At 42.3% G+C, this 24,733-nt stretch overlaps 1 protein-coding gene across 3 annotated transcripts; it reads left to right on the forward strand.

Moving 5' to 3' along the window:
• The first annotated feature begins 9,558 nt into the window (after positions 1 to 9,558).
• LOC310891403 (ubiquitin carboxyl-terminal hydrolase 42-like) lies at positions 9,559 to 19,096 on the forward strand. Of its 3 annotated transcripts, none has more exons than XR_014577555.1 (10): positions 9,559 to 10,312; positions 11,165 to 11,402; positions 12,109 to 12,309; positions 13,395 to 13,505; positions 13,666 to 13,768; positions 13,932 to 13,999; positions 14,156 to 14,226; positions 14,761 to 14,843; positions 16,076 to 17,607; positions 19,054 to 19,096. XR_014577555.1 is itself a non-coding variant. In XM_083853670.1 (9 exons), exons 1-9 carry the CDS (start codon positions 9,572 to 9,574, stop codon positions 16,194 to 16,196), a joined length of 1,737 nt encoding a protein of 578 aa, XP_083709796.1. In that variant the 5' UTR covers positions 9,559 to 9,571; the 3' UTR covers positions 16,197 to 18,059. The 3 variants fall into 3 exon arrangements, 1 of the variants encoding a protein (XP_083709796.1); XR_014577556.1 differs by lacking the exon at positions 19,054 to 19,096 and having other exon boundaries at positions 16,076 to 16,647; positions 17,480 to 18,059; XM_083853670.1 differs by lacking the exon at positions 19,054 to 19,096 and having other exon boundaries at positions 16,076 to 18,059.
• Positions 19,097 to 24,733: the final 5,637 nt, after the last annotated feature.

A 24,733-nucleotide genomic window follows, 5' to 3' on the forward strand; every position in this document is an offset into this window, starting at 1 on the left:
TACCATCACGTAATTAACGAAAACAGACATGGTTGCACGTTCTGGCCCTTCTTTGCCTTTGAACTTTGTAGCCTTAAACTCTTTTATCCTCCGCATTGAAGGAAAAAGCAAAGCAGATCCTGAGCAAATGGAACTTGCTCAATATGGGAAGCACCTCACCGGGGCAGGTATTAAAGCATCTTATTACCTGATAGCTTTGTGTTCCATAATGATTTCTGCCCGGCTGGGGCAGGTCCAGGTTGTGCTGGGGGAGCTGGCACATTTCCTCCACTCTGCTGCATCCGCAGAGCTTTCTCGCGCTTTATTTCTTCCAGGGTTTTAACACGCACTTCTCCTTCTGGCTTGGCTTTACCTGCCGGCTCCTTCGACTGCACTTTGCTGGGCCCGGAAAGAGTGAGCACACTCTGCTTCTTGGGCTCACCCTCAATTTTTGCCCCTGCGCGGGGATCTTTGGTTTTACCATGCCATTCAGCCTGGGCTTTGGCTTGACTTTCTCGAAGAGCTCTCTCACGATGGATTTCCTCCAGTGTTTTCACATGGATCTCTCCCTTTGGCTTAGCAGCCTTCCCTGTCATCATCAAGAAATGAGAAGCACCAGCATTTAAAGAGAGTCCAACAATAGTTTAAGTCTCCAAAATTTGTCACAGTACTAAGGAAAACTAAGCCTGAGCGTTCCCAATAACGCATCTTAGGACAATAGCCTAACATTCTCCTCCTCCTCTGAGCCACTTGTTGTATTTTGAAGACCAGCCCTATCCAGAGAGAGTTGCTACACAGAAATGCTAGTTTACTTGATTACTTTTTCAGACTGCATTTCAAATTCCTGCTCCCGGCAGTGGCTCTATTCTAATTGTATATGATGGTTCACAGAAGCAGCTTAAAACCTTGACAAGGCACAAGCGGAAAATAAACACACACCTAGAGGCAGATTTCTGATAGTGGCTGTCAGAAGAGCTTCAGCACTCGAGCAAGAGGAACCAGTTCTTTGTTTTCATTTGAATTCCTTTTTAGGGCTGTATGAAAACGGTCTAAGTTCACGGAAAGGAAGAAGGAGAAAGTATATTTAATAGCCAGTTGTTACCTTTCGCAGTACTAGTCCGTTGAGAAGGTAATCCTAGTCTCTCCTTCACAGACTTGGGAACTTGAACTGCAAAACAGAAAAAGACCAAATTAGGGAGGCTGCATAAACGTCAACTTTGTGTTCACATTCGAAAACAAGGCAGGAAAGGTAACTTTGAATCCCGGTGATTAAGACCTCAGCCAACATGCAAAAAGAAACATCGCAGGAAAAGGACAAACAGAGAGCCTAAATACAAAACCCGTGAATCACATCCAGATGCCTGTTTAGTAGCTGTACCTCTCTTTGGTGCTTTGTCAGCATTTCCCGGAACCTCCACCTTCTTCCCCAGCCTTTCAGCAAGGCTGCGCTTCACCGGAAGGGCGCTTACATCAGCTTCAGACAGAGAAAACAAGGAATATTTTAAGAACATTTCTTTGCAGGAAGATTTGAGAACAGTCAACCACAAGCTTCTATTTTTCAAGCATATTTTCATAAAATTGCCTTTCAGCTGCTAAATGTTTTTTTTGCCATTTCTGCAGTCAACACAGATCTCCACTGCAACGCATTTTCCTCTCACACGTCAAAAATACTCTTCGATGCAGTCATATAGAGAAGGCGGCACCTAAATAACAGCTCATAAAAAGTTCTTACCCACGGAGGCTTTCCGTTTTCCTTGTTTCTCAGCAAGATCTAGTCGAACCACAGGTTCCTCCCCTAAAACAAAAGTAAAATTTTTCTATTTCATAGAGACCAGTAGCCAATAGAAATAGTATACTGTTAGCCCATGTCCAAAAAAACCCAGCAAGACACTGTTTTGACAGCTAAACCACACAAACTCATATTACAACTATAATTAACTTAGAAAAAGTATCCATAGTCTCAGTGTTTGCCTCAAATTCCAGCTGAATGTAGTCGAGAATGAATCTGAGTCTGCTTGACAGCTATACTTTGTGCAGAACAGAGCTGCATAAGCAAGCAGAATATTATTAGGTACAAATGCTGAGAAATATTCCTTTCTAAGGTGAATGTCTATGAGTAAAAGTACTTCTTCACTTCTTTCCCTTTCAAAGGAATTTGCACAACTCTAAACAATATAATTTATACACAGACTCCTATCGCACTACTGTCCACACGTGCCACTGTCAGCCTCTTTAAAGCTTCAGAAATTGCTTCTTACATAGCACTGTCCTCTAGAGCTCTTTCTTCTCGTTACTCTCCTGTTTTTCAGTTATCCCCCTATTTGCATACTGACACATTTTTTTCTTTCTCCTGCTACTGCACTTAACCTGAGCACCAAAGCTTTCCAGTACAACCAGGGACTTTCAGCATAAAAGCATGTTTTGAACAGAAGGCGGCAGCACCAGGAGGCTAACAGGGGTGAATTGCCTTCCTTCTTGCTTAACCTTCCAGTTTAGGAGTAATGAAATCAAAACAAAAGCATGAATTATTACCTTCCTCTGTAGACAGTGTCACAGTTCTCACCACTGTCCGGACATTTTCCTTTTCCGGAGCAGGAAAAATCATAGAATCGACGGGAGGAAGAGAAGATCTTGAAGGACCTTCTGCTCAGAGCAAGCAAAACATAAGGAAGTTTACCAAACAGAAAAAACTATCACGAAGAACAAAAAACTGTAATTATTCATTACTGTCAAACATACAGTGACCAGAGCATGCAAATAAGAGAGGTGACTAATTTGCCTCTGGTTGCCCTTGGAATTCCCATCTAGAATACCAGCTGGCTGAGAATCAGGTTGCTCGATGCCCCCAGCTAAACATGGAAGTCTATCCCTCAAGCAGCTCCCAGCCACCATCACCTGCCATTCTGAAGCCAATCAAATTTCACTTCTTTGGCAAATAGTTGGATTCACCAAAGCATAGCCAGCTACCCGGTATTACTGGAAGAATTTTTTTTTGAAAGAAAAATCATCACACAGGATGAAGGTGAAGAGGGTAAGAAAGTAGGGAATATTAACTCACCACCGTGTCTCTTAGTTTTTTCCTTCATTTTCTGCAATTTGATTTCTTCAAGTGTTTTTATTCCAAAATTCAGACCGTCCTCTGAAAACAGAAAACAGTTAATGAGACTAAGGCTTAGAGGCACTCACTGAGGACCACAGATCCTCAGGCTTCTTAGTGCTCAGGAACTTTCAGAAGTATTTAGAATAAACCCTGTCAACACTCCTCACAAGTGAAACAACCATAGAATCAATGGCATTTTGCCCCTCCTTTCACCCTTCAGGGTAAAAACTGTAGTTTTAATTTTAATCCATTTACGTGATATTAGATCCCTCTATCGTTAGATATGGCTTTCAACAGTGGTTGCCAGGCTGCACGTGCAGCCATTTAAACTCCATGCTGTGACCCTGTTTTGTTCTCCAAAAGGAAAGAAAAGGAGTTCAACTTTCTGACCCAATGGGCACATGATGGTATCAGGGAGAAATGAGATCATGGAAATAACCGAGTCCATTCAGCACCCCTACATTCTGTTGTGTTTTTACGTCACATTGCTTTTGAGTTAATTGTCAAGTTCTCCTTCCGATTTATCCTACTACAGGTGCTGGAATACCTTGTTTAGCAGTAGTAGCACTGGCTTTCCGAGTGGAAATCATCCGTAATCCATTTTGGCCTTCCTCAGCTGGTTGCTGGACGGGAGTTTTAGTTTCTTCTCCTTCCGCAGAAAGCTGGTCTGAAGGGGAAAAATCTATTCAGTTATGCATAGGCCAGATTGTTCGTGATTATGTAGCTCATGCAATGACACTTCAGTCCATGGTTCCTATAAAAAAGCTTTTTTTTTTTTTTTTTTTTTTAATACAGCTACACTGACCTGATGAACTCGTAAGTAGACTACCCTAGGACAAAACATCTAGGACTCTAGATTCTCTCTGCAGCTTTAACTACTACACAACATATTACTCTTCAGACAAAAAAAAAGGAATTTCCTTCCTAGTTTCACATAGAGCTTTACACAACAGACCAACTAAAGCCAAGAGTGGTTCTAAGCTTTCCTCCAACATTTCAGGTTCTGTCCACTGACTGCCAGACAAAGCCACCAGTGACCTGACCAGACTGCCTGCCCTATCGCTAGTCAGACCTCAGGTCATCTGTGATTTATACATTGATTTACAGCACAAATTCCTTCCAAGAACCAAAGACTTACACAATCATTTACAGCACAAATTCCTTCCAAGAACCAAACCATGCTCAACATCATCATCTTCATCATCATCTGCAGCATTGATTACAACTGGAGGGTGTGTAGGGCTTGGGACATTTTCCGAGTTTTCCACTACTTCAGGCTACTTCAGCAGGTTATTTATTTATTTATTTATTTTTAACTGTATTGAACCTCTCAAGTAAGCTAGGAGCAGACTAGGAACAACTGAGGACTTGTTAGAGTGTGCCTTTTCACCTGGACTCATGTTACTTTGAATAAATTAACAAGGATAGCTGGTGATAATTTGTGATTTAAGGAAAATCCAGATACGTGAGAGAAAGAGCAGCGTTAAAGCAGTTAAATTCCTGCATTCCTAAGTGCTCTCTCTAGCCAGTTTCTGAACGCTTCTGTTCTGTAGCTAGGATTTGGTCCGCTTGACCACAAGATCACTAGTAAAACAAGGATGCCGTCCAGTCAAACCTTCAAATGAATGTAACTTACCTAAGGTCTACCGTTTGCTATCAAAGCAGGTAGCTTTGTCCTAATATTCTGTACAGTTGACCAATTTTAGCACGGAACTGAAATGCAGTCAGTTTAATGGGAGGGCTTTGGAAGCTGCCTTCAACAGTCAGTTCAGCCCTGTAGTCAGAGAGCAGATCAAGCCATGTGCAGGGTTGTGACTTCTCTCTTTAGAAAGAAAACCACTGAGCCAGACAGTTCCATGTTGAGTATCACAACAGGGAATGACATTTCTTCCCTTTGTCTTTCAGATGCAGAGCTTACTGATGGAAGCCTTCAATACTCAGACTAAACCTACCATCAAAACCGACGACCTTTTTACCGTCCAAACCAACCATTTTTCCATCAAACCCAACAACTTGGGTTTTGAAATGAAACTGGTAAGCCACAAGTCTTTATTGAATCTATTTTGCAGTGAAAGGGTTTTCTCTGTAACCTGATCATTTAAACTGTTGTGCTTAAAAGAAGGTCACTTGCAAGAGCGGTTATAATCCATGCTATAAAATCGAATCATCCTCTGGAAAGGGAAAAAAGGAGCAATTATCTTGCATGCACTCTTGATAAAGGAGGAGCTACACAATGGTATATAGTTTCACACTTTGTTTTTGAGAATGTCCAGGCTTAAGTAACAGCTCTTGATGATAAATGAAAAGATTAATACGCAGTGGATTTACACAGAACATTACGTTTTTAACAATGATCGATACAGAGTATTTGTCATGCATATCACCTGTGTACACCAAGAAATACTTATTTCAATATATATCTGTACAGTATTTACATTTTATATTTAAACTCTAACTCAAAACTTTTTCCAAGAAAATACAGAAATGAAACTGGTAAGCCACAAGTCTTAATCTGCAGCATTTGGTCTACAACAGACCTGGCTTTTCCAGCAAGCGTATCTACATAGATATGTAACAAATCTTAAAAATAGGCATTGTTTTTATATATGAAGCATTATAAATGCTGCTTGGTTTATAAAGCTTCGGTTTTGTACCCGTTTAAAACTCTTCAAAATGTCAAGTGATTTAGAGCTTACTTTGTCAGAATATTTTATAATGTAAGTCAGTCCAGGGGAGTTTAACTATTATATACAGTTCTCTCCCTAGATTGCACTGGCAACGGGGCAGCAATTTAATGCTAGAAATAATATACTTCCTGCTACGATCTCCTCAGTTACATGTTACTCTAAATAATTATTTCTGCAGGGTATAAGAACTTCAAATACAGCAAACGAACTCTCAAGGCATTTCCTTTGTGCTTACAGGTAGACACCGTCGCCTGGCTGGATAAACAGATTTTCTTGAAGGTGTTATTTCAGCATATAAGAATTGATTAAAAAAAAAAAAAAAAAGTGCTTCATGGCTTATTGGTTTTGTAATCTCACAGTTCTCCAGGAACACTTGATTTGCTGCATTTCACCATTACGCTCGTCAGTAGCACTGATTCTGGTTTATCACTATTTGCATTACAAATCTCCTTGTCCAAAGCCTAAACTGATGTATGCACTGCTTGAAAACAAAATTTGAAGTTGCAGAGCAGAAGACTCAAGTCATTAGGTTAGCAGCTGCGTAACCATACTGCTTTCCAAATATAAGATGTAGAGCTTATTGAGTTTCTATGAAGAGTTTAAATGGCTCCCATTAAGCAAAGATGTCCCCACACTGATACTTCCTCTTAAGCAAGGATTCTACCTCCTTTGGCTGAGGCTTGCTCCCTTACATTCGAACATTCATCCAAGTAGCCTGCAATTCCACATTCGTGGGGGAAAGTCTATAGAATAGAAAAGGTTCCTCCAGTCTCTTCCTCTCAGCCTTTTTTTGAAGCATGCAATAAAGCAAAACATTCACAGGCTGACCTTCCATGCAAAACAAGGCAACTTAGTAAGACAGGAACCGCAAAACTGATTGCTCTTTAAAGTTAAAATGAGATTTGAAATAGATCAAGTTAGCAAGTGGTGTTAAGTCTGTAAGTAAGTCTGTTTTTGCCAGTGCAGCACAGTTCCCTATCATGTAGCCAGAGCTGCTTCTGTAGCTCCAAGAAGCAAAACTGCTTTGACAAAATACTGTGTCATGAAAGCATTCGTTGGTGCGGTAGGCACAGCTCAGGTTCAACAAGTTTCTGAAAAAATGAGTACTAACAGAAGCAGCAGCGTCCAAAGAAACACTTTATGTCCCCACTGCAAAATGAGGGGCTTTACCTTGAGTGTTATGCACACTGTCAATAGAAAAGCACCGTAACAGAATCTGCCACGGCAGTTTGTATGTTACTGAAAGACCATCAGAGTGGGACTGCAGAAAGATCTTTCAGAAGTTCCAAAAAGCATGTGGGGGTGGGAGTATAGTTGTGTTAGATGACACAATCTTAGATAAAGATTTTGGTCTTAACGTAAAAGTAAGGGCGTCTACCGATTTCTTCAACTCCAACAACTGAAGCACAAGTCTGAAAAATCACCTTTAAGAATGCAATGAAAATATTTAACTCTTCTGTATGTTCATAGTTTGTTGTCAAGCAAAGGAATGAATGCTGATGCCTTAACTATCAAGAGCTGTAGCTTACAGAAGGACTACACCTTCCTGGTTTTTTCCCTTTAAAAACGTTAAATGCATGTGAAATTATTTGGGGGTGTTTTCACATGCAAAGCCTAATGCGATGCGTGCAAGCCCTGTCATCTTCTTCCTTTAGTAGTGTCGCATTAAGGGGTGTAGCCGATTGACCGTTACGGGTGCGGTCGGCTTCAGGGTACTGAACTATCACGGCCACGGATCCACCACCAACGCAGCACGCCCTCGCTCTAGTCGCGTTCAAGGAGAACTGTCACGGCCAGGAACAATGCAATTAAGTGCAGTTTATTACGGCAACAGATACACAGGTCCTTTGGATTGCCAGTGATAAATTCACTGTCTGCAAAAGCAAGCTAGCATGCATGAAATGCACAGGTACACGGCCTAGGTATTAAGACGTTAAAAAGCATAAAGACGCTAGAGATTTCTAAGTTTCCGTGGAGACGCCTGGTATAACCAAGCGTTCAGATCTTACCTCGCAGCATCCCAGTGGGCGGGGGGGGGGGGGGGGATGAGAGGCTCAGCCTGTCGACTGATGTCAGAAGGTATCCTTCGTGACAGTATCTCCCCCAACATTCCCTTTCTCTTAAGCCAATTGATATTATTTTCTATCTTTTAGGTGGAGCTTGAGTGACTCCAGTCATGCGTATCTTGGTTGTGATTGGTAGAAATTACCTCGCTTGCGTTTAAAGGTACAGGCTCCGAGAAATTCAGAGGATGTGCTCAGTGAGGGGTGGTTGCACCTTGGAGGCGGGTAGCTTTTGGGATGGAGGGGTGCTTATAATGCCTAGTCATTTAAGGCAATTACTCCACAAGGAGAAGCAAGGAAGAGAAGGGATAAAAGGGAAAAAACAAGAAGGAGAAAACCAGCTCCAGACTGACCTATAGTAACCTTTTGCTCATTAAGGGTCATTAAGGGTTAACACATTAGAAATCACACCTGTCAAAATGCTAATCCTTGCTAATGTGGGATTCGGTGTGTGTCCCCCTCCTCCTGTACCCCCTCCCCCCCGGTGTTCCTCTGTAATGCGCAAGCTCAGTAGAGATAAGTTAGGTGAGCTGTAATAACCAATCAAAAGGAGCCAAAGAGAGAGTTTTCACAAATTTCCTGTGTATGAATGACGGTGATTCGAGTCAGAGGTGTGCTTGCTTTGCGAAAGATAGCCAAGTACCTGACTCTGCAGAGTTCTGTAATTAATTATGTAATTAAAAGACCTTGGTGTGCATTCCAACTCTGGGTGAATAATTGGCGCGGTGCACTGGGCACGAACCTGCGGATAACATCTGTACTCAGTGTGATGCCTACAGACAATCCTTTACTGTTGGGACCTGCATATTTTTCTGTGCGTTCAACACAAACCCTTTGGCACAACTAGTTCCCTACGTAGCTGCCAGTTCACCACTCAGTTGCACTTCTGAAGAGGAAAAGCTATTTCCATCTAATGTAGGAGCACATACTCTAAATGCAAGCTTCACTCAGCTGGTCATTTACTGCAGGACAAGATTTGAAAACTGTTGTGGAGATTCTGTTGGGTTTTCTGCTTACAGAAAAATTAAGTGCTAGATCGCCCTCTACTCCACTTTGTAGTGCTGCGTTTAATGGAGATTCAAAGAATTTCATTTGCTCCTCCGTTTATGGACAATGAGCTGAAGGAACAGGTACAGCACGTTAGCCTGGAATGCCTTCCCTCCCAACCAAAGTAAACTGGAGCTGTAACTAACACAAGCAGAAACAAGGCTTCCACGTTTTCAGCTGAATAAAGTTCCAACAAAATCATCCTCTGGGATTTGAAGCTTACTTCAAATTACATGCCAACAACTCTTTTCCCTGAAAGGTCTTGCCCAGTTCTTACGTCATAGTAAAGTGTGTACCTATAAAATTTACAGTTAACGTCTTCACTTAGTTTGTCCAATTTTTGCATTATCGCTCAGCTGTGTGCTCATTTATAAGTTGATGCATGTATACAAGCTGCTGCTCAAGTCCTACGTCTTGTTTGCAATTCTTTGTTTCCTTGTTGCCAGCCTATTGTAAAGCGGATCCCTGCTGCTACTTGCTCTAGAAGAAAAGGAATCATCGGTTTGGTTACCAAATACCCGCTTCTGGAAACCAGAAGTGTTTTGGTCTCTCTTCCCTTCGAATGACTCCACACCTCTCATCAGATAATGGATTGCTGACCTAGAATCAGAGAACATCCCAAGGTGGAAAGGGCTCACAATAATGAGCGAGTCCAACTCCTAGCTCCACACAGGACCACCCCAAAAGCAGAGCCTATGTCTGAGAGCATTGTTCAAACACTTCTGGACCCCCGTCAGGCTCGGTGCCATGACCATTGCCCTGGGCAGCTGTCCCAGTGCCCGAGCGCCCTCTCAGGGCAGCACCTGAGGCGCACGGGTCTCGGCGGGGCGGCCCGGGAGGGGAGGAGGACGGCGGGGCGAAGCGGCCGCTCCCTCAGAGCCGTCTCCCCGCCGCCTCGCCCGCACGTCGGGGCTTTTTCGTGTCGGGGTTTTTTCGTGTTGCGCCCTCTGGCTCTCGCCGCGGGCGACATGCCGCTCCCCAGCGCGGACAGCTTGCGCGCGGGGCCTGCCCGCGGCGGCGGCGGGAGGGAAACCCCAACCGCAAAGCCCTCCCGGCAGGGAGAGCTCGGGGTGAGGGCCGGTCCGGCACCGACAGTAAAGACACGCCGGAGGAAACGCTCTGCTTTTAGCCGTGAGCACCGCGGCCAGGTTGAAAAGGCGTCACGCTGGAGCTCCGAGTTGGGCGGCGTTCCGAGGCCGTTGTGGCAGTTGTGGAGACGGCCTCGGCTGAGGTGGCGGCTGCTGTCGCTGCTGTCCCCTCTGTCCCCGCTGTTGCCGCTGTTCCCGGCGCCTGGAGACCCCCGGCAGCCCCCTGTGACAGGACCTGTGGCCCCGGGGAGCAGGACCTGTGGCCCCCTGTGCCCGCCGCCTCGTCGGCCATCCCGGCAGCAATCCTGCCAGCACAGAATAGCTCACTGGCTTTACGTGCGTTTCAGGGTAAAGTGACGATTAACTTCTATTTCCTGGCTTGGGTGCTGCTTTATTCTTTAACGGAGCTTCAGGTTTAAAGGTTAAACTCAGTTCTGTCAAGGTTAAACTCAGTTTCGTGAATGGCATCTTGGACAAAATCTTAAGCTGTGATTGACTCTCTGCTTAAGAGAGGCCAAACGTGTACCTACTGAGAAGCAGGTCATAGGTGATAAGCCCTCACAAATTAACTTGCTATCACAAAGTGACGCCCAGAAAAAGTGTATTCAAAAGCTAGGCTCATTATAGAATCACAACAAAGCCATCATGACTGGTGCAGTAGACAGTGAGGTAGAGGGTGAGCCCTGGAAAGACAGAAGTAAAGTAGCAGCGAAATGCAGGTACCTTTGTGCACACGAAGCAGAAAAGCGCAGGCAGTAAAGTAATAGTGCTCCATTACTAGCGTGAGCAACAATTATATATAAATCGCAACCATTATCTATTAGATAATAGGTAATAATTAATAGATAATTGCAAAGCTCCAAAAATGCAATAAATAACTGATTCCCCTCAGAGAATGTCATTTGCATTTTTATATTAAAAAGACTCCAGAGTTGTAATGGATTAAAATCCTACGAAAGTGAAAGAAATGGCATCAGCCACTAGTTCTGCAGAAGCTAAAAGTAATACTGATAGAGTTTTGATGGAAATTTTTCCTTTGTGTGTTTAGTTTTGGGGATTCCTTTTAAATCATTCATACCAGCAATTTAGTTCTTAAAGGCCGTTTCTTTGAGATTAAGTGACAGGACTTGTACTACTCTTTTCTTCTTGGAATGCTTCTTGGTATTCTTACGTCAGCCAGAACATTTGTCTCTGCCGCAGATGAGAACAATGACCATAGTTAACAAGCCCAAATCTTCAAAGTCTAAAAAGCCATCTTCAAGGCGGTCTGGCAAATCCAAGAAACCGAGTACTAAAAAACCGATGTCACGCACCGCAAACTGGGGCCGGATACCACCTGCAGAAGATTCAAGCCAAGTCTCTGTGGCCCAAGGATGTGGAGGTGCTATTTATTGTAGATCCTCTGAAAAATCTAAGCCTTTTGCCCAAAGAGATCTAAGTAAGTGTGCGCTTTATCCTGCCTCTGTTTTCTTCAAAACAAAAGTAGAAAGTGCAGTTCTTACTTGTTGCACTGATAGAGAACGGGACTACTGTGAATAAAGACTTCCAAAGCGATTCTCCTAAGGCAACTGAAGTGACTGACGTTACAGAAATTAATTTTGATATATTTACAGTCGACAGAGAAATATGGGGAGCATTTTGTAATGCACAGATTCATCCATATCTTTTCTGTTTTGCAAAGAAAAGTGTTTGATTGTTGCTATTCACAGGTTCCATTATTCACAGGTTTTTGAATGCTAAGATTGCTCAGGAAAAGATCTGATATTTGTAGGGGTACCGTCATTCCTAGTTATTTGTTTTTACATTGTCCTTGCATTTATTACCATATAATTTCAAGTCTAAGTTTGTGGTTGAAGTTATAATAAGGAAAAAAGCATATAATAAGGAAAAAATTAAAATGGTTGACTAAACTTTTTTTTCCCAAAACGTTGTGTTGACCAGCCAATTTGAATATGGCGGTATTAAAGGTGTCTGCAATAAGTTTTTCTGTTTTGGATTGTAGCTAGTTCCTCTAGGTGCTCCTGCAGAATAGTATTTTTACTATGCCTATATATACTTTATATATTCACTATACCTATATATACTTAATACCTTTCTTAGAAACAAACAAACAAAATCTCTTTTTAAATATAACTTTCTTGCAGTTGTTAATGATGGAATTGCTCCGCCACAAAGGATTCTTTTTCCACCTGAGAAGATACGTATGGATTGGCAAGAAACACAAAGTGTTGGAGTTGGCCTGTACAATCTTGGCAACACGTGTTTTCTTAATGCTACTCTACAGTGTTTGACCTACACCCCCCCACTTGCCAATTACATGCTTTCTCTTGAGCACAGCCAGTCATGTGAGTACTTTCTAACAGTATTTTAAATCTATTGGATAGCTGTGAAGGTGAAAGAACAGCAGTGATTCTGTGAGACAAACTTACTTGCCTGATTTTACCTGTAGAAGCTGGCTTTGAGCATTGTATTAGCAGCAGGCTCGGAATAGCATATGGAGTGCGTTTAATGCACCATGTGTTTTGTTTGTTTGTTTGTTTGTTTGTTTTTTTAAAAGGATCTTTTCTTGCTTCATGGGAATAATGAAGTGCATTGGACAGTAATGCATTTAATGAACATTTGGCATTTGGGCTATTTGGGCTTCCTGCTGCTAGAAAGGCAATAAAATTTAGGATGTTGGCATCATAGGTCTTTAGTCTGCACAGCCGAGGTTCCATAATGCACTACAATAAAGGGTCTGTTTGTTGTTGAACCAATTAAAAAAAAAAAAAAAAAAAAAAACCTAGAAAGCAATATGAGCTGTTATGAACACGACTAGATTTTTTTGTGGGACTGAATTAAAATCTAGACTGATTTTGTCCTAAATAAAATGTTGTACTATAAAGTAAATGTTGTACTAAACCTGTATGCTTTTTAGGCTGGTATCTTTGTATCGATACCTAGAAATTTAACTGTTTTCTTCCTGTATATAGAAATCGTTTCAGTTAAGAATCCTGTTGAAAAAAGGAGGGCAGAAGTACTATTACATACATTACTGTAATTTTTCCTTTCTCCCAAAGGACTCGTAGCTCTGTATCATGAAGCTCACCTGACAGCACTGTGCTGAAAATAACCCACATTCTCTTAATGCTGTATCATCAACGTCAAATATTCTTTCCTCATACATTTTGCAACCTGTGGAGTTCACATTCCTGTCAGCCTTTACAAACGTGACTTTGCAGTAGTCTTTTAGATTTCTCATCACAAAATGCACTTGAATACAGGCTTAATGGATATTTTTATTCTATAAAGTTGTGTGAAATGAAATGTTAGGAGGCTGTTGGGACAAGGAGAGTGGATATTGTATCTATAGTTTAAATGTTACTTATATGTTTGTTTGTAGTTATGTCTGTTTCGCTAGACTGGGATGCTTTCTTCTTTCACTCTTCAGGTCGTGAACAAGATTTTTGCATGATGTGCACGATGGAGACTCACATTAACCAGGCCCTGCGTTGCACTGTTGATGCCATCGAGCCTACGCGTGTTATCAATAATCTCAGTCGTAAGTGGCTTCAGATGTGTTTCTTTTTCAGCATCTTGTAATCTTCAAATAATTATTTGATGTGTATAAATGGTTTTAACACTATAAAGAAGAGAGATTTTAGAAACAGGAGAATTACTTCATTTTTAAATGAGGTAAATACTATCATCTTCTTATTTAGGAATAGGACAACATTTCCGTTTTGGCAGTCAAGAAGACGCACACGAGTTCTTGCGCTATACTGTTGATGCTATGCAGGAAGTGTGCTTGAATGGAAGCACCAAGTAAGCATAAACAAATTCACTTTTATACGTTCTCTAGCACCTTTTAGGCCTTTATTTACTATCAAAACTGAAAGTCTAGGTCATCCTTGGTTTTCATAAAACTCTTTGAAGAGTTAACTGTGTGCCTTAAATCTTCTGAGGTCTGATTATAATTTATTTCCAGATTGGACAGATCTTCTCAAGCTACCACCACCATTCATCAAATATTTGGAGGATTTCTAAGATCAAGAGGTACTTTTAAAAATATTCCTGTCCTTAGAACTGATCTGTGTCTTTTGTCGGTAGTAAAGCAGTCTGTAGTTTGTCTGAAGTAGTATCTATCGACAACTTGAATGTGGACAGTTAGTCTCCTTCACGTGTTGTTAAGCATTTATATTTTGCTTCCAGTGAAGTGCTTGAATTGCAAAGCAGTTTCGGATACGTATGAGGCATTTCTTGATATCACTTTGGATGTAAAGGTAGGAGGTTTTGTAAATATAATTCATGATGTTTAAGTACATGTATAACTTTCTAAATTAAACTTGTTTAACTTAAAAAACCAAACCACGTACAATGTTAAAATATAAGAGCTTGGTGGTGGTTAGAAAGTGGATTGGACTTTGTCCTTCTGTGGAACCCCTGTAAATAGTCTCCACGTCTGCATTGGGTTTAAGGGGAAAGAATTTTATTGCTGCACAAAGTATAATACTGTCACACTTCTTTGTTGTTCTACCTCAATATACATCTAATTGTTAGACTGCTGGATTTGTTGCCGGTATTGATGACAAAGCACACTATAGATGCTGTCTGCGTTACTGGAAAATGATTTGTTTCAAAGTAGAATGACTTCCAGGTGAGGTAAACGCTGAGCATGCTCTTTCTGCCTCCTTCTTGACAGTGCTCATAGTAGATCGCTTAAGTATGTATTAGTCAGGTTCTCTTATAAACTCCTAGTGCGTCTCTGGAATTTTGAATTTACAGTGACTTTACGCTCTTCTTTCTCGCTCCTCTAGGCGGTTTCATCTGTTACCAGAGCTCTAGAACTATTTGTGAAACCTGAAGAGCTGGATGGAGAGAATTGCTATAAATGTAGCGAGTAAGATCATTACTAATTATGTCTTAATACTAGATATTAGTTTTATATATTACATGACTTAGAGCGTAAGTTATCCTTTAACTTCATTTAGAAATAAGGAGACGCAGCTTTGTTGTTGTTGTTGTTGTTGCTTCATTTCGTAGTAGTGGTGAGCTGAAGCAAGGAGCTATGGAGAATGATTTGGAGTGGAAGGCAGCAGCAGGTTCCTGCAGGTCCCAGCGTTCACTGTGAAACAAAGTTAGATTGAGTGTCAGGGAATGTGAGCTGGCTCCATGGTAATGAATGTTAGCAGCCTGTGCTGGCTCACTAAACAGCGTCTTGCACAGCTCTTGAACTGTGAAACCTGTCGATGTGGACTAATGCCTGAAATGAGCTCCCTTAAGCCTAACCCGTGCACAGGGAAAGCCTATTGAGTTCAGGCGCTCTCTGTGCTGATCAATATGTAAGATGTTTCTACGTATGTGAGAAACAATTGAACATTTGCATAAGATGGTTTGGCAAAACAAGCTGTTAGTCAAACATCCCCTCAGAAAAGCACAGAGTGCCCGGCTCAGTTCTGTAGGATTCATGCCTGACCCCTCTAAATGAAAAATGCAGTATCCACTTCTTGTTGTCGGATACTAAGGAAATTAGGGTGTCGAATCAAGAGCGTCCAATAGGTTATTAAAGCAATTTAATCCCAGGTTCGTCTTGGCCTGCGGATCCTAGAAAGCAACATGCAGCGTATTCAGGATTCTCATAAGTGATGTCTGAGGAAGAGAAAGAACTGTAATAGCACCTCACATCTGAATTGCATGGTCTTTCCTTAATGTGCTCTTTGAGGTGTGATCGGTTCAGTCACACTTAAAGCCAGAATTTTCTGTCTTTTTGTGAGCTTAAAAGGAAAGGCCTTGCACATGTACAGTACTTTTTCCATTGCTGATAACTGTTATTAGTCTTATATATAACTCATTTTTAATATTTTTTGTTTATATTTTATAACTCCCTGGTAATACGCTTTCATGAGAGATTCCTGTTCCCGCTGTGCTCTGAGTTGTTGGTAAAACTTACCTTCTTCTCTGTATTAACAAACGTGACATGCAGTGCATGGGTTTATGAAAAGAAAAAAACAAACATATGATGCAAGTAAATATCATTCAAATAGCATAAGCATGCGTGAGACATTAAAAGGAGTTTGTTTTGGGGGCGAAAAAGAAGATGCTTTCAAACACTTGTCTCTGCTTGTTTTTAAGGTGTAAAAAGATGGTTCCTGCATCCAAGAGATTTACCGTACACCGTTCTTCCAACGTTCTCACAATATCACTGAAAAGATTTGCAGATTTCACAGGTGGAAAGATCAACAAGCTATATTAAGAATATACCTTAAGAATATAGAGAAATGGTCTGCTTTTATTTTCATTTTCTCTTTTTTTCATTTTTCTCTTAATATCAGTAAAGTTCCTGCTTGACAAGAAGCATAAACTTTCCTCTGAGAAGGCTAATTCATCAGGAAACAGTTGTCTGCAACTTCTAGTATTAAACGTTGCTTATGGGAAGACTTATTTTTAGTGAATCAAGAGATATATTCATATAATTCCAGTCTCTGTTTTTTGGAAGTGTTTTTCTCTGGCTAGTCTGCGAAGTACTCTGATATAATTTTTCTATCTTCTTGGTCTCTCTTTAGGAGGTAAAATATCCTGAATATTTGGACCTCCGAGCCTACATGTCTCAATCAAGTGGAGAACCACTCCTCTATGCCTTATATGCGGTGCTGGTGCATCATGGAATCAACTGTCGCACAGGACACTATGTATGCTACATGAAGGTAGAAGTCAACATCATTTCTAACAGGGTAAAAGGTTGTGCTGGCAAACCAGTTAAAGTGTTACTAGTAGTACTGTTTCTAGGCAAAAAGATTTTCTGAAATAATCCCAAACTTGAAAATGGGATCTTGTATAAAATCTTAAGCTGTGATTGACTCTCTGCTTAAGAGAGGCCAAACGTGTACCTACTGAGAAGCTAGGTGATAAGTGTTTTTGTACACTTATAAGTGGTCATTTTGTAAAGAGACTGCTGAAAAATCTGAACACTGCTGCTGCAGAACTCTGAATGGGGGGCTAGCAACTGTTTTAACTGATCTGGAATCTTGAGTTTACTTTTCAGTGGACAGGAGGAGAGTCTCTCAAGGCAAACAGAAATAACACCCGATACTCATGTCAACATAAATTTATGCTCAGAGTGTAGGTGTAGGAACAGCGTCGGTATGTATATGGAACATCGGGAGAGGAAACTATATCGGTATTTACAGCTTTTCTACTTCCTTGTCAGAGAGACGTTATCTCCAAATTAGAAATTGATGTATTTTGAATAAGGGCTGGTGGATCGGATTTATTCTTACTAGTGTTAATATTTGCTCTTGAATAGTACTTAATATCTGGTAACGCATCAATCAATCGTCAAAAATAAACTTAAAAATGTGTAAGGCTTATCTCGTTGGTCGATACAAAGACCAAGGTCTTTTCTCTTTTCTCTTTTTTTTTTTTTCCCAGTATTGTTTTTCTGTTTTCCTTCTCACTGCAGTCTTGATTTTGTTTCTTGTCCCTTAAGTATGTTTTCAATGTGTTGTTGAAACATTTTCCCTTTCAATCCGAAAAAAGGAGCTGTCACTGGTGTCTGCAAGTTGAAGACTGGAGCTTATCTGAAAATCACTGAGCCCAAGAGCTGTCACCTTAGTCTTCCAATAGGACGGGGATGTCTTCATTTCTCAGTTAAATGCATTTTTCAGGTTTGTGTATTATTTTCTCAGGAACGGAAAGTGTGCGCACAATTTGCCAGTTGTGGGACTAGGAGTTCTCTTATTTCCTGTGCTTTGTTTAACCTGTCTTAAGTTTAATGGATAGCAATCAAGGTGTACTAGAAATCTGAAAACACTTTATGCTTTGTTCTCTCAGTCATTTTGGTATAACAAACTAGCTTATGGTTTAAACCCTCCATTAGGTTAGCATTTTCCCTAAACGTAACAAGTCCCTGTGTGCTACAGGAAGACAGTAACAAAAAATTAAGTATAGATATTCATCCTGTCATTATTCAGCTTCTGCCTATGGACACACAATTACGCTTATTTAAAGCGGTATCCTCTTGAAACCTAATCAGCATGTTAGAAAGGACTTAGTTATCGGCTTTTGTCCTGGAGGGCTGAGGTTTGGTCTGTTTTGTTTTACATTCAGCATTTCCTTTTCTAGCTTCCATTCCCCTGTTGTTTTGCATGAGGAAAACATGCGGCTTTACAAAGTAGAACGGAAAGAGATGCTTTTCAGTCTAACTTTTCAGTTTTTTGTAGGAGTTTTAAATGTGGTGGGTGCAAAACAGCATAAGTACTGCTGCCAAAGTTATATTCAAACAAGTATTTCTTGGAGAAGCAGAAGAAGCCCAGGGAGAAATAAATTTACAAACATGCTCTTCATGCTCTCCTTTCCCAAGATTTCTCTGAGATATATCCCATAGTCTGTGGGTTTTGAGGTATGTGGTTCCCAGGAGTGAAAAGGAGGGCCAAACAGCTCTCCTCTTGGATCTCAACGTGCCAGGGCTTTAGTGTACTGCCACTTATGGCTCCGCTTTTCACCTGGAAAAAGCGACCTCATGCTGTAAACTGAGGAGCCCTGCAATTGTTCTACTTGTTGTTTTTTTTTTTTTTTTTTTTCCCTGCTCGTATAGGCTTAGAAATGTGCTGATGAAACAATAAAAAAGCCAGCTTGGTACATCTCCTTACAAAAAAATAAGTACAAATTTGAGCTCCTGATTGGCTTCATGCTGAACTCTGTGCTGTTCTTGTCGTAATCTTGGTCTCTCAGTAGATAATATGGTTTAATTAAGAATAGAATCATGTGATGAAGAAGATCTCACACTGCAACAAATTCAACATCTCAAATGAAATTTTACATTTTCCGTGATTTTCTTTCTGAGCAGAAGTGTGTAGTATTAAATATATATATATATATCTGTGATGAAGCCACGGTCGCAGTTACTCAGATATCTTAATAAGCACTTGCAGGAAGATAAATTGCTGCATCTTTTAGCATTATTTAATTGTAGGGTTAGAGACATGTTGATTCAACAGAGCTGTAAAGTTTCTAAGAGGTCACTTTGAAAAATACCAGCTAAATTACTGGCAAGACTGCACCCGTTCTTAAAAACAAACAACCCCCCCAAATCATCTGTTTTCCTCTTACAGGTAACTGAAGTAATCCCCAAAGAAGACAGTTCACTATCCATAGGCAAGTTTTATTTTTAAACATTTTCTACATTTTATACCTAGCCACAACTTAACAACCAGTTAACGGTGACAATCCTGTTCAGTGTTGAAAATGTCATTCTGGCATAGGAAACAAAGGACTTCATCTTCTTGCTTTACAGCTGAATGTCTTCTACATAATGTTTGGAGAAGTGAAATCTTGCAAGAGGTTTTCAAAAATTCTGCCCGGTTTGGATGATGAAGTAAATTGCCATAGTCAGTAGATTCTGGCACTGACAAGTTCCTTCAAGCTAAAGAGGGAGTGCGATTGTTGCAAAGCATGTCTGTATTTTGAGACAGGGACGACCACAAGTTTTAATCTTAAAATACGACATGGAGGGGAGGCTGGTTGTTCACACATTCTTGCAAACATTAATACAATCTGTCCCATTATCAAGAACAAAATTAGGGACTGAACAGAGGTCTTTCAAATACTAGTGTTGCAAAAATAGACTTTTTATGCTACTAATGTCAAAAGAATCCTGATTGTACTAAACTGTAAGTGTCTCTTCTAGCTGATAAATCAGGAACAGCACAGAAGAAAATGCGTCTGCTCTAATGCTCTTTGGGCTTCGGTGAATTCTCTGGCCAGCAGATGGCAAACTCGCTTTTTCTAAACCAGTCAAAAGTATAGGGAGAAAGTAAATGTCTTGCACACATTACACAAGTCCAGGGCATTGGGATCACTGGGCTACATGAGTGAAAGAGATGCACCCCAACAGTACCCCACTTAGATACGCTGCTTGAAACATAAGCAGGATAGGAGGGCTGTGCAAAGCAATTTTGGTAAATTGAGAAATTCATGTATTTCATCAAGCCTGAAGATACTAATTAGTTTCATGTGGGGGAAGGTCAGTCTTTCAAAGAAAAGAAAAAACGTCTCTTAAGCAGGATTTTCTGAATGGTGGAATCTAATCTGAAAAAAGGCTACTTCAGCAGGTTATTTATTTATTTATTTATTTTTAACTGTATTGAACCTCTCAAGTAAGCTAGGAGCAGACTAGGAACAACTGAGGACTTGTTAGAGTGTGCCTTTTCACCTGGACTCATGTTACTTTGAATAAATTAACAAGGATAGCTAGTGATAATTTGTGATTTAAGGAAATCCCAGATACGTGAGAGAAAGAGCAGCGTTAAAGCAGTTAAATTCCTGCTCTCTCTAATAAGTGCTCTCTCTAGCCAGTTTCTGAACGCTTCTGTTCTGTGGCTAGGATTTGGTCAGCTTGACCACAAGATCACTAGTAAAACAAGGATGCCGTCCAGTCAAACCTTCAAATGAATGTAACTTACCTAAGGTCTACCATTTGCTATCAAAGCAGGTAGCTTTGTCCTAATATTCTGTACAGTTGACCAATTTTAGCATGGAACTGAAATGCAGTCAGTTTAATGGGAGGGCTTTGGAAGCTGCCTTCAACAGTCAGTTCAGCCCTGTAGTCAGAGAGCAGATCAAGCCATGTGCAGGGTTGTGACTTCTCTCTTTAGAAAGAAAACCACTGAGCCAGACAGTTCCATGTTGAGTATCACAACAGGGAATGACATTTCTTCCCTTTGTCTTTCAGATGCAGAGCTTACTGATGGAAGCCTTCAATACTCAGACTAAACCTACCATCAAAACGGACGACCTTTTTACCATCCAAACCAACCATTTTTCCATCAAACCCAACAACTTGGGTTTTGAAACGAAACTGGTAAGCCACAAGTCCTTATTGAATCTATTTTTCAGTGAAAGGGTTTTCTCTGTAACCTGATCATTTAAACTGTTGTGCTTAAAAGAAGGTCACTTGCAAGAGCGGTTATAATCCATGCTAATCCATGCTCCGTGCTGTTCCTTACAGTCAGCACACCAGGTTCCCCCAGTGCGGTAACATGTAAGGGTGGAAGCCTAGGGAACACTCAGGTAATGCTGCTATAGCATACCCTGAAAGCCTCCTCAATTCTCTACAGTTTCTTTAAAATGTGAATGTTAGTTTAATTTTCCTAGTCACTTTAAGCAATTACTCCACAAGACCTTATTGTTCTCCACAACTCCCTCTTAGAGGTTGTAGCAGCGTGGGGGTTGGCCTTTCTCCCAAGCAGCAAGCAACAGGAGAAGAGGAATTGGCCTCAAGTTTCACCCAGGAAGGCATGGGGTGGATATGAGGAAAAAATTCTTCCCTGAAAGGATTGTGAGTCCTTGGAAGAGGCTGCCCAGGGAAGGAGTTGAATCACCGTCCCTGCAGCTCTGCAAAAGACGTGTAGATGTGGTGCTTGGGGACGTGGTTTAGTGGTAGACTTGGCAGGGCTGGGTTAGCGCTTGGACTTGATGACCTCAGAGCTCTTTTCCAGCCTAAAGGATTTGACAATTCTATGGTAATAAGCACAAGTGCTGAGACACAGAGCTGACCAAGCAAACATAGAGACAAGGACAAGACATGAACCATGAGGATTCTTAACAGAAGAGTAGAGAAAGCAGCTAGAAATAGAAGATCTTTTTAGAAGAGAACTTTCCAAGCTAGAGAAAGAGGAAAGCATATGTGTGTAACTTCAAACTTGAACAAGAAAGGAAAAGCATGCTAAACACTGACAAGAAAAACACAAAGAAATATAAACACCAACACTTCAGACTAAAACTTCAAGAATGATTTGGCATTTGTTATCTTGTTGAGGTTTACGGAAGTTGCCAGAAATATTTTTTTTCTGGGGGTGAATCTGATAAATTATCTTAAATTTAACTGTCACTGACAAACCTGTGAGTCCGAGGAAATAGATACTGAGTGGTGTCCCAGTAGGCAGGAGGGCAGCGGTGGCTGTGTCACCCAGGTGTCACAATGGGCAGCGGTGGCTGTGTCATCCAGGCGTCACAGTGGGGCCGTGACATGGCAGCCCAGTCAGGATAAAAGGCCCCTGGTTGCAGGCAGGCCCCAGTCGGGATGGAAGCCCCTGGCAGCAGGCAGCAGAGGGCAGAGCAGGGCAGGACAGGGAGGTGAGTGCGCGATGGAGCAGGGGCTGAAGTGCAGTGCGAGCCTGAATGGTCCAGGAACCAATGTGGGGAGGAGATGCTTGTGTGCTCATCCCAGTGCAGAGATGATGCCTGGGTGCCTGAGAAGGTGCCCGCGGGACTCAGGAGCTGCTTTCTTGCTCGATGGAAGTTCTTGGCTATGGCAAGAAGAATCTGGGTGCTCCCCAGGCTTCTTAGCTGCTGTGTCCAGATACTCCCTGGGTGTGCAGGGAGATGCTTGGTTTCTCCAAGAAGACAGCTGGGTGATGCAGAGATTTTTTTGGATGTCTCAGGAAGATGGATTGGTGATCCTGGCTGTTTCTTGGTGGCTCCAGAGAAATGCTTGAGTGCTATTTGGGGATGCTTGTGTACCCTAGGAGATGTGGTTGTGTGCCCAAGGGAGAGGCTAGTTTGATCCAGGGTAAAGCTGTGTTTCTCCAGGGAGGATTTTGGGTGCTCCAGGGAGATGGTTGGGTGCTTTTTGTGTGATGCTTGGCTCCAGGGAGATGCTGGAGTGCTGTGGGGAGATGCTTAGTTCCTGCTCTTTGGTATCTGTGTCCCCTGGGGGGGTGCGTGCATGAGCACGGGGACATACTTGAATGACCCTGGTAGGTACTTGTGCAGCCCTCAGAAGCTCTTGGGTGCCAAGGGAGGTGCTTCCCATGTCCAGTGGGATGTTTGTGTGCCCCAGGTGGTGTTTTGGTGCCCTGGGGAGATGCTTGGGTTCTCCAGTCAGATGTAGGACTGTGGTGGGAAGGTTCCTGTGTGAGGTGCAATGAGGTGCTTGGGTATTGCAGGGAGGTGCTTCTGTGCTGCAGGGAGATGCTTGGGTGCCTGGGGCAGAGCTTTGTGTGATTAGGGGATAGATTTTTGTGCTCTAAGGTGCAGCCAAACATTCCCCAGACCATTCCCCATCTTGGGAGCACCCAAGCATCTCCCCAGAGCACCCAACCATATTGTACTAGGAGTACCCAAGCAGCTCCCCAGAGTACACGAGCATGTCCAAGGAGCATTCAGGCACCTCCCTAGAGAAGACATGAACCTCCCTAGGGAAAGAACCAGTCTCCCTTGGGAATACAAGCATCTTCCTGGAGCACTCTCCACGACACCCAAGCCTCTCGCCAAGGAACATAAGCACCTCTTGAAATCACCGAGATTTTCCCCAGGGCACACAAGCCTTGTGTTGGAGTAGACAAGCATCTCCCCAGGACACCTAAGCACTACATTCTACCTGTGAGGCATCATCCAAGAGCATTCCAGCACCTTCCAGGAGATCCCAACATCACCCTGAGCTCACAAGGTTCTGCCCGGCTCAGCCAGGCATCTCTCTGGAGCACCCAAGCATCATTGTAGGGCATCCAAACATGACCCTTTTAAGGACCCAAGCATTTTGGGTAGACCTGTGCGGTGCCAGGGGTTGGACTTGATCATCCTTATGGGTCCCTTCCAACTCGGGCTATTCTATGATTCTACGATTCCCCAGCAGCAGCAAAGCATTTCCCCAGGAACACGGCTATTTCCCTGAGGCACACAAGCATAACCCCCCGAGAACGCAAGCATCTTCCTGGAGAACCCACGCATCTCCCCACAGCACTCAGGCACCCCACTGCAGCATTATTGAAACATCTCCCCAGGGAACCCAAGCACATCCCAAGGTACTTTGACATCCGTCCAGAGCTCCCAAGCAAGTTCTTTCAGCATCTCGGTCGTTCAAAAAGCACCTCTGTGAAGCATGCAGAGACCTCTGTGGAGTACCCTAACTTGTCCCTGGGGTAGGAGAGGTAGATACCCGGGATCCCCAAGCATCACTCTGGTACACCCATCACATCCTTGGTACGCAAAAGCACCTCCCCGTGCTGCACAAGCAATTTGCTGAGGCAGCCAAAGATCTCCCCAGAGCACGCAGTCACCTGCGTGGGATATTCAAAAAGCAAAGCGCGGACAGAAAAGCAAAGCAAAAAAGGTCCAAAAATAAAACAAAGCAATGCAATGAATATGTACCTATAAAAAAAAAAAAAAAAAGGACAAAAAAACCCAAGGAAAGCAGGGCCAGGAAAAGCAAAGTAAAGCATGTCCAGGAAAGGCAAAGCAGTGCAAGGCAGAGCAAAGAAAAGCAGAGCAGAGAAAGTAAAGCAAAGCCATGGCAGGAATACAAAGCAAAGCAAACCAAAGGAAAGCACGGCCTGAAAAAGCATGGTCAGGAAAGGCAACGCAGAGCAAGGCAAAGCGAAGCAGTGCAAAGCGAAGCAGTGCAAACTTGTACAAGGAAAGTCCCAGCAGTGCCAGGAAACGTATAGCAAAATAAGAAAGCAGTTTGAGGCAAGGCAAAGCAGAGCAGAGACAGTAAAACCAAGAGGTGCCAGGAATAGAAAGCGAAGCAAAGCACGACAAAAGAAAGTGTGGCCTGAAAAAGCAAAAGAACACATGGCCAGTGGAGGCAAAGCAGAGCAAGGCAAAGCAAAGCAAAGCGAAGTAGCACGAGGAAAAGCAAAGCATTGCCAGGAAAGACAAAGCAAACAAAGCAAAGCAAAGCAATCTGAGGCAAAGCAAAGCAAAGCAGGGGCAGGAACAGCAGAGGAAAGCAGAGAAGGAAAAGCAAAACTGTGCCCTGAAGAGCAGAGCAAAGCAAAGCAGAGCAAGGAA

The sequence above is a fragment of the Anser anser genome (assembly GCF_964211835.1).
Source record: "Anser anser genome assembly, contig: HAP1_SCAFFOLD_162, whole genome shotgun sequence".
Lineage (NCBI taxonomy): Eukaryota > Metazoa > Chordata > Aves > Anseriformes > Anatidae > Anser > Anser anser.

Coding starts and splice junctions, on each gene's coding strand:
- LOC310891403 (XM_083853670.1), top strand. CDS start 9,572: ATGTCTGAGAGCATTGTTCAAACACTTCTGGACCCCCGTCAGGCTCGG. Junction 13,769..13,931: donor TGCTTGAATGGAAGCACCAA/GTAAGCATAAAC, acceptor ATTTATTTCCAG/ATTGGACAGATCTTCTCAAG. Junction 14,000..14,155: donor AGGATTTCTAAGATCAAGAG/GTACTTTTAAAA, acceptor TTTTGCTTCCAG/TGAAGTGCTTGAATTGCAAA.